The sequence below is a fragment of the Prionailurus viverrinus genome, chromosome B4 (assembly GCF_022837055.1).
Source record: "Prionailurus viverrinus isolate Anna chromosome B4, UM_Priviv_1.0, whole genome shotgun sequence".
Taxonomy (NCBI): Eukaryota; Metazoa; Chordata; class Mammalia; order Carnivora; family Felidae; genus Prionailurus; species Prionailurus viverrinus.
The window spans coordinates 9364131-9380029 of NC_062567.1; the positions used below are offsets into that span (position 1 = coordinate 9364131).

The 15899-nt window shown below is 49.2% G+C and overlaps 1 protein-coding gene and 1 long non-coding RNA gene across 2 annotated transcripts in view; one reads left to right on the forward strand and one right to left on the reverse strand.

The window, feature by feature from the left end:
• The first annotated feature begins 1560 nt into the window (after positions 1–1560).
• Positions 1561–12158, forward strand: LOC125170109 (uncharacterized). The gene is made up of 3 exons (XR_007153895.1): positions 1561–1675; positions 6001–6108; positions 9574–12158. It is a non-coding gene; the product is annotated as an uncharacterized LOC125170109 (long non-coding RNA).
• BEND7 (BEN domain containing 7) overlaps positions 4979–15899 on the reverse strand; it is a 104143-nt gene continuing 93222 nt past the window's right edge. The window contains exon 9 of the mRNA XM_047866291.1: positions 4979–5040. Within this exon, the coding sequence (XP_047722247.1) occupies positions 5012–5040 (29 nt within the window). The 3' untranslated portion in view covers positions 4979–5011. The remainder of the gene's footprint in view (positions 5041–15899) is intronic.

A 15899-nucleotide genomic window follows, 5' to 3' on the forward strand; every position in this document is an offset into this window, starting at 1 on the left:
ATTGGGGAAGTCGCTTAATATCCCTGAACACGTACCTCATTTGTAAAGTGGAGGAGATAATAATAATACTTCTCTATGAGGGTTGTTGTAAGGATCAGATGAGATCACGTGACCATGCCTGGCACATAGAACATGTTCAGTAAATGTTAACTCTTACTATTTATTAAGGGTACGTTTTTTGTAAAGGAAGGCTCTTGTGAATGGTAGTGCTGGGGTTGTGAAAGCAGGGTATGGTGGTGGAGGTCCCCCTCTATTGGAGGGGCTGTTTCAGAACGTTTTCTGAAGGCAGTCAGTGTCTTTTGATTTAAAAACAAATATTAGAAAAAGCAGGTCTGTTCAATATATGATGGAGAGAATAGTGGTTTGGCTCTAAAACCCCCAATGAAGGTACTAGAACATTGTGTAGTTTTATGCTCTAATCTCCCAAACCAGGTTCATCCCTCTGATGCTAAAACTTAGGTATTCTCTCAGAGGAGAAGGCAAGGGAGACTTGAAATGTATTGGTCTTCCCCTGCTGTGACACTCCTGACCCGACACTATCTGTCAAGAACTGCAGACCAAACTCCAAAGTCTCCAGGATTCAGGCCTCGTGTGGATCTGCTTGTGGGGCTGGTGGGGCGGGTCCTAGGCCTAGCACCAACCCTGAAGGGCAATTTTCAGCACAGCAGGGCCTCACATCATCCTCCTGGACACTCCTCAGAGAATTTAGGGTGCTTGGAAACTCACACGGCGGCCCAGCACTGACGCGGGTAGGTGATGATGATATCGGGCTCTCTCTTCTTGAGGGAGAATGCGAAGAGAGACGGGTGGGCCGTGTCAATGTCCTGGGTATTACAAAGCAGCTCCTGCTTGACTGTAGACATGTGGCCAGGAGACAGGACCAGGGTGAGGCACCTTGCTGGGGCCTTCAGGCCTTCAGAGGTTGGGGTAGCACCTGTCCTTGTAGGGAAGCAGAGTTCGGGTTGGAGAAGGTAGTGCATGCCATCTGGCTGTGAGACACACAGATACCCACGAGATGTCCCAGAAAGGATGAGAGGCCTTTGTGGTGGCTGGGTTATACCTACAGTGGCAGGCAGGGTCAGAGCCAGACAACTATTTATGGCTTGAATGTGAAATGTCTTGTTTGGGGCCTGTCCTTTGCCAGGAGGCAGAGTCCCCACCCTCCTGGCGAGTGGCCACTCAGAGGCAGAAGAGCTTAAGGCCACCAGTGAGCAGGTATTACAAGAGATGGCTTCAGGGCGCAGGAAGCTCACCTTGTGAGTGCCCATGTTTGGCTTGGCTCAAAAGAAGGGCGTTCTTTCTGCTCACTAAACCCCAGATCAAGGGCTCGATATCTAAGGCATGTGTGGCAAAGGTGGCGAGCCATCTGTCTTTCACTAGGTTTCTTGGGGCAGAGCCACGCCTGGCTCACCTTTCTGTCGCCGCTCACGTATGCGGTTTGTAGCCTCGGATTGGATTGGACAACAAGGCCCGAGATCCTTCTTGGCTGCACGGGTTGGTCTGTAACCTCCCACCTCCATCCCCTCTGTGCCCTGCTTGAGGACTCCAGTAAGCCCCACCTACCAGTCGCCAAGCACACTAGGGAGTGAAAGGAAGTCCCGGAGAGGTAAGGGAGACAGTTTGCAGCAAGGGAAGAACAGAAGAAATGGGAGGGAGCGTGCTCAGTGAATGCCAGGTGAGGAAGTGTGGGTACTGACTGCTCCCCTAAGTATCAGCCAGGGGACTCAGATTCCTGCTCCCTCTGCCCCCCGGCTACATATGTCTGCCCCGCAAACAGTACCAGCCGGTTAAAGTAACGCAACTGATGGGGAGAAAAACATCCCATAAACATTGTCACCTCCGGGGCTGACATTGCAAAGTCTCCTGAGCTTTGAACCTAGATCTTGTACTTAACCTTTAGAAGGCCAGGGAGAGCACGGGTAGCAGTGGGGAAGGGAGGGCTCTCGATTTTTACCAGCCGTGTTGAACACTGAGTGGATTCTGGACACCGGGCAGTTTCAGTAAGTCTTCTGTGACCCAGATGTAGCACTCCTGGTCTCTAGAATGGGGCACGCCACCTGAACTGGACGGTCTCTGTCCTCGCAAGCAGGCCTGGCTTCACACAGAACCCCGTGCACGGAGGGGTCCTGCCCTTGATTAATGCTCTGTTGCTGCCTTGTTGAATTTCTTAATTTTTCTCATTTAATCAGTTTTGTTTTAAGATTTAATTTTTACGTTATCTCTACACCCAACTTGGGGCTTGAACTCAACCAGCCCAAGATCAAGACTTTCATGTTCCTCCAACTGAGCCAGCCGGGTGCCCCAATAAATTTTCTCTTGTAAAATGTATATAACATAGCATTATGCCATAATTAAAAATGAAACGTACCATAAAATCTGCCATTTAAAAAAATTCCAGCAGAGTTAATGTACAGTGTTATGTTAGTTTCAGGTGTGCAATATAGTGATTCAACACTTATACACTACCCGGTGCTCATCGTGGAAAGTGTACTCTTAATCCCCTTCATCTGTTTCACCCATCCCCCCCTCCCCCCCCCCCCCCCCCCGCCACACGTATCTCCACTGGTAACCACCAGTCTGTTCTCTGTATTTAATAGGCGCGCTATTTGTTTGTGTCGTTTTTTCTTTGTGTCTTTTTTTTATATGTTTATTTTGAGAGGGAGTGCAAGCAGGGGAGCAGCAGAGAGAGAGAGAATCCCACACTGTGCAGAGCCTGATGCGGGGCTCGATCTCACAACTATGAGACCATGACCTGAGTTGAAATCAAGAGTCCACGCTTAACTGACTGAACCACGCAGGCGCCCCCATTTGTTTTGTTGCTTAAATTCCACATATGAGTGAAATCATATGGTATTTGTCTTTCTCTGACTGACTTATTTAACTTAGCATCATACCCTCTTCCTTTTTTTTTTTTTTTAATGTTTATTTTTAAGAGAGAGAGAGAGAGAGCGTGAGCAGGGGAGGGGCCGAGAGAGAGAGGGAGGCACAGAATCTGAACCAGGCTCCAGGCTCCGAGCTGTCAGCACAGAGTCCAACACGGGGCTTGAACCCATGAACTGTGATATCATAACCTGACTCATAAGTCACTGAGTCACCCAGGTGCCTCAGCATCATACTTTTTGGATCCATCCATGTTGCAAATGTCAGGATTTTGTTCTTTTTCATGGCTGAGTAATATTCTTGTGTGTGTGTGTGTGTACACACATTGGCTATTTTAAAGTGTGCAATCCAGTGGCATTAATTACATTCACAATATTGTGCAACTACCCCCACTATCTATTTCCAAAGGTTTTTCTTCACCCCAGATAAACTCTAAAACCATTAAGTAATAACCCTTCATTCCCCTCCCCCTTCAGCCCCTGATTACCTCTCATGTGATTTCTGTCTCTGTGAATTTGCCTGTTCTGGATATTTCATGTAAGTGGAATCAGACAATATTTGTTCTTTTATGTCAGGTTATTTCTCTTAATGTAATGTTTTAAGGGTTCATCCATGTTGTAGTCTGTGTCAAAACTTTACTCCTTTTAAAAAAAAATTATTTATTTTTGAGAGAGGGAGAGGGGCGAGAGGAGGGGAGAGGCGGGGGTGGGGGTGGGAATCTCAAGCAGACTGACTCCATGCTGTCCGCACAGAGCCTGACTCAGCTCTCAAACTCTCAAACTGTGAGATCCCGATCTGAGCCGAAATCAAGAGTTGCACACTTAACTGACTGGCACCCCGAACTTTATTCCTATTTATGGATGAGTCATATTCCATTGTATGTATGCGCACCACGTTTTGTTGATCCGTTCCTCTCTTGATGGACGCTTGGCTTGTTTCCACTTTTCGGCTTTTGCGGATAAGGCTGCCTTGAGCGTGGGTGTGCAGATATGTGTTCGAGTCCCCATTTTCAGTTCTTTGGGTAGTATTGCTGGGTCGTGTGGGAATTCTACATTTAGCTTTGTGAGGAGCTGTCAAACTCTTTGACATTCGTCGTTTCTGAACAAGGGGCCCTGCATTTGCGTTTCGCACTGGGCTCTTCCAGTCCTGTAGCTGGTCCTCTCTCAGGGAGGGCTATTTCAGCGGATATCAAGGTCGAAGACACACTCGAATTACCTCTCCCTTGGGTGGGTCAGCCCTCTATAGCCAGAAATTAGCCACCACACCTATCTCAGAGCCTCTGAACAAACAGGGCTTACTTGTCTGTTTATGTCATACTATGGAAGGAGGATGGTTTATCTACGTCTTCAGCTTGAGGACTGAGACCAGCTCCCACATAGTTTGCTTACATCTACATCAACGTGGCTACGACGTACACTACTGTGCAGTCTTCACTAAAGACTTGATTCCACTGTCTTCGCCAATATCATTTTACTGTTCTAGAAACGCTCGCCCAGGAAGATGAAAGTTGCAACCAACTATTGCTTGAGGAACTTCCCCAAACCCGCTTAAACCGGCTTCGCTTCAAAAGATAGCAGTGAATGACTGTGAACACACCGTGCCGTGCCCACGATCCTGAACTTTTCCGTCGTGAGCCTTATTCAATCCTAATCCACTGGACACTGAAACGCTCACCTTAAATGGGGAATATCCTGACTTCACCTGCCCCACTCGAAGACACCGTCACGACTGCCAAGAAGTGACCTCTCCTATTGCCAATTCTTCTATTGAATATGGGAGCCCATATTCAATAAACTACAGTTTTACCTTCCACACGATGCATTTGCTCCAGTCCCATTTTTGGAAATTTCAGCCAGTATCCATTCTTCCACTGATGGGTTGAGTGCCTGCTATGTGCTAGGCACCCGTAGACACTAGTTCCGTGACGACTGGGACAGACTCGGCTTTCATTTTTATACAGCTCACCCCTCCTTGATCCTTAAGTCCCATTCCTGCAGCTAGGGAAAGTGGAGACAAAGGGCCACTTCCAACGTGAATTTATTTGAAAATGGAGCTTCTCCAGCAAACAAGCTAGATCTCTGCTTTTTAAATCGGGATGTCTTGACATTGTCGGGGAGGAAAAACTTTGCTTCTACCCTCTTAGGTTCAGTGCCTGGAGGCCTGCAAATTTGGCCAACAAAAAACAGACAAACAGGAGAAAAGGAATACAAATTGTATTAATATCTTACTTGGACAGGAGCTCACAGAAAAAGAAGTGAAACTCGGGTCATTAGACTTGACTTGGGGGCTTGTACACCATCTCTTTCAAAGGAAAGGAGGTTTGTGCTTTGAGGAACCACATGCTATGAAATGACTAGGCTACGTATGGGAAGATGAGGGTTTTTTTTAGTAAGGTCTGTTTACACAGACTCATCTCAGTGAGGACTGTCTTGGTGGCAAGAGTCACTTTCTTCCTAGTGTGGGAGATGGAGACACTTTCACAAAGGGAAGTTGATGTCCTGCTTTTAGGCAGAAAAGAGGAGGGAAGAAAGAGAATTCTTCCTGCATTTTGTTGAGTCTCAGATGCCTTCAGCTTAAAATAATCCTTCTGCCAAGGTAGTATGTTTTGGGCTAACATATCCTGATCCCCTTAAACCTTATCTTTATAAGGCCAGGCAGCAAGATGTTCTTAGCATGAGTTTGTTACTCGTAATGATTACTTGTCACTGCTGGGTTCCCTTACCTCTGAGGGACTTCTTGTGTCTGCTGCCACTCCATTCCGCTATTGCAGGGACAGAGCCGAGGGCTTGCGAGCCATGGAGTGGCCCGAGCCTCCTCAGCACGGCCTCTTTCAAGCCTAGCGTCCAGTTGGTGAAATGACCCACAGGAGGCACAGGAGAGCCCCCAGGGGGATATTTCCAGGCTATGCGATCAGCCTGGTCAGTAAGGGGCCCTATCAAAGGCTTCGCCAAGAGCTATGACCTGCTAAACCAGTTTGTGAACCAGCCCCAGCCACTTTGGGGTGACTGTTGCACATCGGGATGAATGCAAGGCTGGATGCTCAAACAATTCTCTCAATGTTTGGTTTTCTTTTAACTTAAGAAGGGCTTTCACTTTTCTTCCCATTTATCTATTTTGCAGCTGGTTCTTAGATACGCTCCAGCCCGGCCTGTTTATCTCGTGAGCTTCAGAAGGCAAGCCGCCCCCGCCCGCCATGGCTCCTTCCCCGTGTGATTACATCTTTCCTTGGTAATGGGGTTTTGACTGGCCTTTTGTATAACGCTCAGCCACAATGGGACAAGAATATTCTCCCCTTATTTTTATCAGGCGCTTTTATTTCCTGAGCTGTTTTTGTAAGTGTGCTTGTTTCTGGTTTTGCTCCTCGTCTGGAAAGGGGCCCGGGATTCTGGGATAAGATTAGATGCCCTGGTGTGTCAACTGGTCTTTAAAAGAAAGAAGCAAAAGTTGATCACATGCTGAAGCTCAGGGCCAATGCAGAGCTACCTCCCAAGAGACCAATCAATTTCAATTAAGGAGATTAAAAGCCCCGAGCACAGAGAGGCCTGGTCACGGGTTTCTGAATGCCCTGCTCTTCCTGCAGCCTAAAAGCAGCCAGTGGACCCCAGAAGCACCGGGTATTGTCCTCCGGGCCAGTGTCAAGACAGCAGTGAGGGAGCGAATGCGAAAGAAGCAGCCAGCTGAAGGGGCTCGGTGATTCTTCACGGGACCCTGTTGGCATTTGGGGTAGGGCTGACCTCCAGCGTCCTTGACCCCGCCAAGCATCCAGACCCAAATTACTGGCCTAACCCAACCCAGTCCAAACTAACAGCCCCCACAGTTCCCAGGGGCAGAACCACCCCAGGCACCCAGCAGCCGCGTCTGATGCGCTTTCCACGTGGAGAGCTGGTCCTCGTGGTCTGTCCGCTCCCCTTCCGCTGGGCCATTGCAGAGGCTCTGAGTCTGCTCCCCCCCCGCCCCCGACGAGATTCCAGGTCCCCTAACTGCTTGGGCATCCTCGAGCCCACACCACTGCAGGGGAAGGGCACAGGCCAGAGCAGGGGTGCCTAGTGGAGGAGAGGGGCTTTAGCGCGGCACGGGGGCACGGCTGAGCCCACCTCTGCCTTTTACCGGCTCCGCACCGCCCCGGAGTCAGCATGTGACCAAGTTTCTTTTTCTTTTTTTTTTTTTAATTTCTTTTTTTTTTTAACGTTTTTATTTTTATTTTTGAGACAGAGAGAGACAGAGCATGAACGGGGGAGGGGCAGAGAGAGAGGGAGACACAGAACTGGAAGCAGGCTCCAGGCTCTGAGCCATCAGGCCAGAGCCCGACGCGGGGCTCAAACTCACGGACCGTGAGATCGTGACCTGAGCTGAAGTCGGAGGCTTAACCGACTAAGCCACCCAGGCGCCCCCCCAAGTTTCTTTTTAAGACCAGTTGCCACACCAGGGCACCCACTGTGCCTCCAGGTATCTAAGTGAGCCTCACTTTTCATGTTTATGAAAAAGGAGCTATAGGGGCGTCTGGGTGGCTCAATCGGTTGCTCGTCCAACTCTTGGTTTCAGCTCGGGTCGTGATTCCAGGCTCGGGGGATTGAGCCCTGTGTCGGGCTCCTGTACTGAGCATGGAGTCTGCTTGGGATTCTCCCTCTCTCTCTCTGTTTCTCTCTCTCTCTCCATCCCTCTGTCCCTCTCTCCCACTTTCTCTCTCAAATTAAAAAAAAAAAAAAAAAAAAAAGGAACTACCACCTGCCTCTCAGGGTTTGCCGGGCTCACAGGAGGTAATGTGTGCACATCAAGTCCTGACATCCCCAGCCACTGTCCGCGGGCAGGCTTTCTGCTTACAGCGGCACCGGGCAGGTAGGGGAGGCGGGGGTAGGAATCACAGCACCCCAGATCTGGTGACTTTTGTTCAGAAGCCAGTGAATCTGTTAGGATCGGATGAACATGCTCTGTCCACTGTGAATGCTGTGGAAATATCGAGGCTTTGTCACGGGATCGGGGGCGGGTGGCAGGAGAACGGGGTGGGGGGGGAGGCCTGAGGCAGGGGAGTGTGCAGGGATGCAGGGGAGGGGACCGAGGCAGCAGGAGCCAGCACAGGGCAGGAAGGAAGAAGGGTGGGAGGAGCAGGAGGCTGACACAGTTACTTGCTGGGCAGGAAGGAGAAGTGGTCGGGGTGTCAGCTGTGTGCACCGAGCCGCTACAGAGACCCTGTTGAGAGAACTGCAGGGCCCCGAAGCCACTGCTCCCCTGGCTTTCTCTCTGCGGCTTATCTTCTGGCCACCAGGCCGGCCCGGAGAGTGAAGGGGGCGGAGGGGAGGCTCGGTCCAGGCCGCGTGGCTGCTGGTCTGGTCACCTAAAGGACAGGGCGGGGGCGCTGTCGAAAGCAACTGCATCCAGAAGTATGGGGTCACAGCGCTCCCAGCCCTTGTGGGGTGCATGCACCTGCCCAAGGTCACTTCAGTTCATGGCAGGGCCATCTCCTGTCTTCCTCTCCTGCACCCCCCGGCCTCCTGGGCCTGCTTTCTTCCCTGACCTACTTCTCCCAAGATAATTGAGAAACGAATGACTAAAGCTGCAGGCTCAGGCCTGTTGTGAAAGGTTGGGATGGCTGTTCATCGACGTTAAAACATCTGGACCTTTTTTTCCAACACAAGAAAAATAAGTCTTGTGCAGATTGCGTTATATCAAGATCGCCTTTTTCTTGATACAAGCTTTTTTTTTACAAATGTAGAAAAATGGAACTTACCATTTCTGTCAAGGAGGAGGAAACTATTGCAGTATGGAGCTTAAAGGAAGCTTTTAGTTGCCAAGGAAGGAGGCGATGAGCTTCCCGGAGGAAGCCTCGCCTTGAGGTGGGACCAGCTTTATGGGATCCTGAGCCGCCAGCCCTTCCTTCTGGAGACAGAAATCTGTCGGGTGGCCTCACACGAGGGGGCATGAGGGTGAGGTGTGGCCTCCCCATCAGGCAGTAGGAAGGGACTGGGGCGTGATGTGCCCTGGGACCTGCCTTCACACACAGCACCCGTATGGGCGGGGCTGTGTCCTTCGGACGTGGCTTTGTCGTGCCGTGGCCTGGGAACCCAGGCCATTTCTGATAAAGACCCGAGAGAAGACACGCTACCGCTGGAGGTGGCCCCAGACAGCAGGAGCCGGCCTGAGCCACAGCGACTTGGGCTGTCAGTAGCAGAGCCTGGGTCTCGGTCGGTTGGGGCTGTCACAACACACACTGTGACAGAAGAAGCCACTTCCTTCTCACAGTTGTAGAGGCCGGAAATCTCAGATCAGTCAAGGTGCTGGCCCATGCAGTTCCTGGTGAGGGTTTTCCTGGCTTGCAGACAGACACCTTACTGTGTCCTCACTTGGCAGAGAGAGCAAGAGATCTGGTGGCTTTTCCTCTGACAGGGACACTAATCCCATCGTGGGTGCCCCACCCTCATGACCTCATCTAAACCTGATTCCCTCCCAAAGGCCCCACCTCCAAGCACCATCAAGTTGAAGGTCAGGGCTTCAGTCTTTAACTGCTCTCTGTGCCTCACCATTACCTTTATGCCTCCTCAGTCGCTTACGCAGACCTCTGGGCTGAGCTTCTTAAACTATACGTGGTGAAGTTTTCTTATTCGCAATAGGGGATGATGTGTGGTGAGAAAAATGAAATTATTGTATAAAAAAGACATGAAATACAAGCTCATTTCTTTCTTTTTTTGTTTTTATTAGATCCCACTGACAGAGCATTGCTGTTGAGTTGGTGTGGATGCTGCTGAATGCTCACTGTCACCTTCTGTATTCATCTTGGGGAGCAGTAACCCAGCCTGTCGGGGCCTCCTGCACAGACCGCCCTTTGAATGGTACCGTCGGGAGCCCCGTGGGATAGTCTGTCAGCCCCCACGTCAGTGGGACTCTGCCACTTCCAGAGACAGAGACCCGAGATCGGATCCCAGTGAAGAGGCGGGACTCCTCCCAAGGGGACAGAGCAGACTGCTTTACGAGAGCCAAGGGGCCCTCTTTCCCAAAAGCACTGGATGTCAGAACAGAGGGGCTGGGAATCTGAACACGAGTGAAGGTTTCCCAGGAGAAACTCTCCTGGCAAGGCCGCTGGAGAGAGAAAGCTCACCTCAGCCTCCGACCAGTTGACCAAGTGTCAAGTCTTTCATTAAGATTTGCTGACCAAAGAGGAGAGGGACGAGGGTTCCCTCTGTTCCTCCATGGTGTCCAAGCTCAGCGTGGGGCTCGGGAGCACCAGACAGCTGGGAAGTCTGTGCTCTCTGGGCTGTAGCACCGTAAGCCTCGCAGGCACGACCCTGGGGCACTGGGCTGTCGGGAGAACAGGGGTCTCTGATTCATCATCAGTAACGTGGCGGCGACAGCCCTGCAGTCGTGGTCGTTTGCTGGGGAGGCTCTTACAAGACCCCACAGGATGAGTGGTGTAAACAACAGAATTTTCCTTCCTCGCCGACCCTTCCCTCCCGGCCTCAGAAGGAACCAGCTCTGCCCACACCTTGACTGCAGATTTCTAGCCGCCACAGCCGTGAGGAAAGAAATTTCACCTGCAGTGAAATGGGGGGTGAGCCTGCGATCCCCCCAGGTTCAGCCTGATTGTAAGCAGATTAAGGCTCAGCGTAGAACTCTCGTGGTGCGGCCTTCTGAGGCGGCTGAATGTGGGACTTCGACCGTGTAATCTTTCCAAGTTAAAATGTATTTATAAAGCACAGATAATAAAAATAACATCTATTTATCTCCCTAGGTGTTCTGAGCCTTCAGTGACGCTGGCAGCGATGATGCATTACAAAACCAAACAAATTAGTCCTCGGGACAGACGACCCGGGGGCAAATCAACCACCACAACAGAAAAGACAAGCTTTCAAACCAACGAGAGAAGACAAGACTGTAATGCCTTCCTAACAACCTTGCTTTATTGATGCAATGCAAGGAAAACTACATTAGATTCTATTGATTCTCTTTGAGATCTAATAATATGCTCTATTCAGATCTTATTCACATACACTTCCTCCACAGTCTTTCTCAGGAGCTGAAATTGGCCAGTTACAAGCAGAATTTGTTCTCCTGTCCTTTGAAATCACAGAAGCGGACGTGTTTTCGAACACAAAAGATACGAAGCTTTCTTTGGGAAACAAAGCACAGTGGGGAAAAATATCTCCCCTCTAAACAAAATTGAAAGCATTTCTTACTTCAGATTTATTTGATTACAGAATCTTCCTCGGGGCTAATCAGTTTTCGAACCCATTCCTATTGGCACCAGTGAGCTAATAAAAAACCCAGAAGGAGAGAAGTATCACAACAACTCAGAGAAACAAGGTTGTTCATTAAAAAAAAAAAAAAAAAAGCATTGAATTAATGTTTACACTGCTGAGTCAAATTATTTATATGTATGCTATAGGTTTTGCATCCCCAGAATTTGTTAGCATTCAGAGTATGATAAATTGTACCTGACTGACTTGTGAAAAATCATCTCGAGAAAGATTTTTTTTTTTTCCAGTGGGAAAATATATGGATGACACACGGTGGCTTATTGAAACTGTTCTTTGGGTGAACAGCCAGAACAATTCAGCAGAAGGGAGAGGCGGATTTACAAATTATTCTTTTTTATTTTTTGAGAGAGAGAATGAGCAGGGGAGGGGCAGAGAGACAGGCAGAGAGAGAATCCCAAGCAGGCTCCACACCGTCAGCACAGAACCCGATGCAGGGCTCGAACTCACGAACCATGAGATCATGACCTGAGCCGAAACCAGGAGTCAGACGCTCAACTGACGAGCCCCCCAGGCGCCCCAAGGAGAGGCGGGGTCTTGGATGTCACAGTGGATGATTAAGAATTTTGGCTTTGGGGCAGTGTTGTAATAATGCTCATCAGGTAACTTCTGTACCTCGTCTGCATCTCTACAGTAGGTTGGAAAACTCAGGGTTTTCTGCAAATATTCAAAGCAATAAAACACACAGTACTACAGGAGCCCGTCCAGAGTTAAGAATCTAATAAATGTCAGCTTTTGTATCCTTATTATTACAGAGAATCTCTTATTTATATTTCATCTGCAGAAAAATTACAAAAAGGATTAAGTATGTTGAAAAAAAAAATAAAAGTAGGTCTCGGGCCTCCTTAACACCCGTGCCGTGTCAGTTCTAAGAAGGGGTGTTAACACGGGTTAGCAAGCCTGTGGAGAACCCAGAGCCCTCGTGTGTTGCTGGCGGGGAGGTTAGAGGGTGTGGACCCCTTGGAAAACTGGTGGTTCCTTGAAAGTTAAACACGGAGTTACTATCTGGCCCAGCAGTTCCACTCCTGACTGCATATACACCCAGGGAATTAACACGCATCTGTACAAGACGTGTATACCGGTGTTTGTTGCCGATTTAGTCACGACTGCCAAAAGATGGAAACAGCTTAGGTATCACCATTGGCTAGTGAAAGGGTAAACAAAATGTGGTACGGCCATGCAATGGAATGTTATTTGGCAAAAAGCAGCAATGATAACACTGATACACGCTACAATGTGGAGAAACCATCAAAACACTATACCAAGTGAAAGAAGCCATGTGTCACGAAAGCTACCTCTTGGATAATTCCATTAAAAAAAAAAAAAACGAAAAGCATTTATCACTTACAAATTGCATTTTCTCTTCTTTTTAAAAAGTTATTTGTTTTTTAAGTTATCTCTGCACCCAGTGCGGGGCTCAAACTCACGACCCAGAGATCAAGAGCCGTGTGCTCTTCTGACTGAGCCAGCCAGGTGCCCCTCTTCTGACTTTTTATGCAATGTTGTTCATTTCAGGTGTATAACATAGTGAGTGACACACTCTTTGCATATGTTCTGAAATGACTACCCCAATAAGTCTAGTCACCATGGATGACTCCGTTTATTTGAAATACCCAGAACAGGCGAATGCGTGGAGACAGAGGTATTAGTGGTTACCTAGGTTGGGTCAGGGAGCAGTAACGGGTGTGACTGCTAATGGGTACAGGGTGTCTTTTTGGAGTGATGAAAATTTTCTGGAATTAGGTAGTGATGGTTGTATGACTTCGTGACTATACTAACACTCACTGAATTGTACACTTTAAAATGGTTAGTTTTATAGTATATGAATTTTTGTTAATGTTTATTTTTGAGAGAGAGAGAGAGAATGCAAGCAGGGGAGGTGCAGAGAGAGAGAGAGGGAAACACAGAATGGGAAGCAGGCTCCAGGCTCTGAGCTGTCAGCAGAGAGCCCGACACGGGGCTCAAACTCACAGACCGCAAGATCATGACCCGAGCCAAAGTCAGACGTTCAACCAACCGAGCCACCCAGGCACCCCTATGGTATATGAATTTTATCTGGGAAAAAAACTGATGAATGCTTAATGTGTCAGAAGGTAACAAAAATTGCAGCATCCAGAGATAATCACTGCAAATATTTTGATGTAGATCCATCAGACTTATGCAAATATACATAAAAAATAAAATAAAATGGGGGGCACCTGAGCGGCTCAATCTGTTGGGCATCCGACTTCAGTTCAGGTCATGATCTCACGGTTCATGGGTTTGAGCCCCGCATCGGGCTCTGCACTGACCGCTCAGAGCCTGGAGCCTGCTTTGGATTCTGTGTCTCCCTCTCTCTCTCTCGCTCTCTCTCTCTGCTCCTTCCCCGCTCATGTTCTCTCTCTCTCTCAAAAATAAATAAACATTTAAAAAAGTAATAAAATGGGATCATACAGTGCATGCTGCCGAGTGAACGTTTTATATTACTATCCTCTCAGGAAACTGCCTCGAACCATCGGCGGCTTCTACCTCTCAGTGTCGCCAATGCCTGGCATTTCCACATTTCTCGTCATGTTCCTTCCCTTCCAAAGCTCTTCTTCAGGAGGACTTTCAAACTGTTCCTCGGATCATCAGGGTACTTTGAATGCTTTGTCACCACCCACCCTGTGTTATGAGATGCTCCATTGACACCTATGATTTCAATGGCACTGATTCCGAAATCCCTATTTCTACCTTGACTTTTATCCCATGTACTCGTCCTGCGTCTCCAAATGCCTACTAGAAATTCCCACTGGATATTCATCAGTGACGTTATCGTAGGACTAAAATCGAACTCATTAGACTTTTCGATGCCACAGCCTGGCACAGCAGAAGATGGGCGGGGTTCTGAATCTTGAGAGACGAGTTCATGCCCACGCTTAACCTTTCTGATTCAAGTCAGGCTTCCTGGAAGTTACGGAAAATGTACTTTGGCTGATTCAGACAGAAAAGGGATGTGAGGAGAGACATGTGGCAGCTTTCCCAACAGGCCGGAAGGAGGAGCCAGCCTGGGAAAGGCAGCAGGCTGTGTGGCGTTCCAGGAGCTAGCAGGTCTTAGGGATGCGAACAGGAGCTGGATACGGGACAGCCCCTGTCCACTCTGCCTAGCCTCGATTTCCTTAAGCCAAGAAAAATGGGGATAATTTGACCACCCACCTCATGGGATTGTAAGGAAGATGGAGCTGGTATTCCGGAAGATTCTTTGTAGACCATGAGCCCCTCCGCAGGTGTTAAGGTTGTTTATACTACCAAGTGAGGTTTTTCCTTCCCATCTCTGTTCTGTTCCTGACCCTTTTACCTCTGTGCCACTCAGTGTCCCTCCTCCCACCCCCTCCATCCGTGGGTGCCCCCTCCCCCTCAGCGCCCCTTTTCCCACCAGCTCCTCCAGATCCAAGCCCCGGGGTTTCTTCATCCTTCCTTCACCTTTCTCCCACCTTTCTCTTCCCCTCACCATTGGCACCTTAGAATTCAGGGGCAACAAAGGAAACCAGCCTCTCCCAAGCTTGATTACACATTGGGCTCGCCTGGGGCAGACCTCCCAGGCCGCGTTCTTACACAAGCTTCTCGGGAGAGCACGGCAGGAACGGGCCCGCCCCCAGGAATCTACAAACCGAGTTTCTCGCCCAGAGCGCTAGCCCCCAGAAGAGGGTTCCGAATGGAAGCAGTTTTGGAAAACGCCGCATCCGTCTCCCTCTAAAAGAGTCACAATTCAAGAGGTCCTGCAGGTAAGATACCTGTGAAACAGTGCAAATGTCTAAGACTACGAGGTTGCGAAGCTGTCTCGTCCTGTGATCCTGTGATTTATACTAAGAGATACAGATTTGGTCTTGTTTCTGGCACAGAAGTTCCCCAACCCTTGGAATTTCCTAAATGATGAGAGCAACAAAGGTGTCGTTTGTTATGTTAAGGAGGTGACTTTCGGACCCCACCTAAAGTTAGGGCTGGTTGGCAGGGGAACCCACCCTTACCCCCACCCCCACCCCTGGCCACCGCCACTTTGGGTGAAGGGCCAGGAGCTGGAGATTGAGTTCAATCACCAATGGCCAATGAGTTAATCAGCTGTGCCTGTGCAATGAGGCCTCCATGAAAACCCAAAAGGGGGTGATACAGAGGGCTCCCGGGTTGGTGAACAAATGGAGGCTGGGGGAGAGTGGTGCGCTCAGAGAGCGCGGAGGCTCCTGGCCTGTGCGTCTCCTCCCTCTGGCCCGTCCTGAGTCCTATCCTTTTGTAATAAATTGGTCATCTAGTAAGTAAAATGATTCTGAGTTCTGTGAGCCCCTCAAGCAAATTAACCAAACCTGAGGAGGGGGTCACGGGACGCTCAATTACAGCAGGCAGTCAGAAGTGTGGGTGACAACCTGGGCTTGTGACTGTCGTCGGAAGGAGGGGTGAGTGGGGGATGTGGGGAGCAGTCTTGTAGGACTGAGCTCTTACTCTGACTCCGATGCTATCGGGATAGGAAGTGTCAGAACTGATGAGTTGTAGGGCCTGCAGCTCGAGTCCCAAGAATTGCTTGTTGGTGTGGTGACACTCCCCCCAGTGGAACCCATTTAGTCTCATGACGTCTATTAAAATTCTGCAAGGAGAATATTCTGAGAAACACATACATTGGGAAACTGTGGCCTATAGAATAAATTTGCCAAGGTTTTTGACCATTTGGCTCCAAGCTTTATCTTCTGTGCCTCTACATACACTTCCAACTGTTGCCAGACTCTCTGCCCTCCGACAGAACAGACTTCTCCTCCTCCTCTTCCTCCT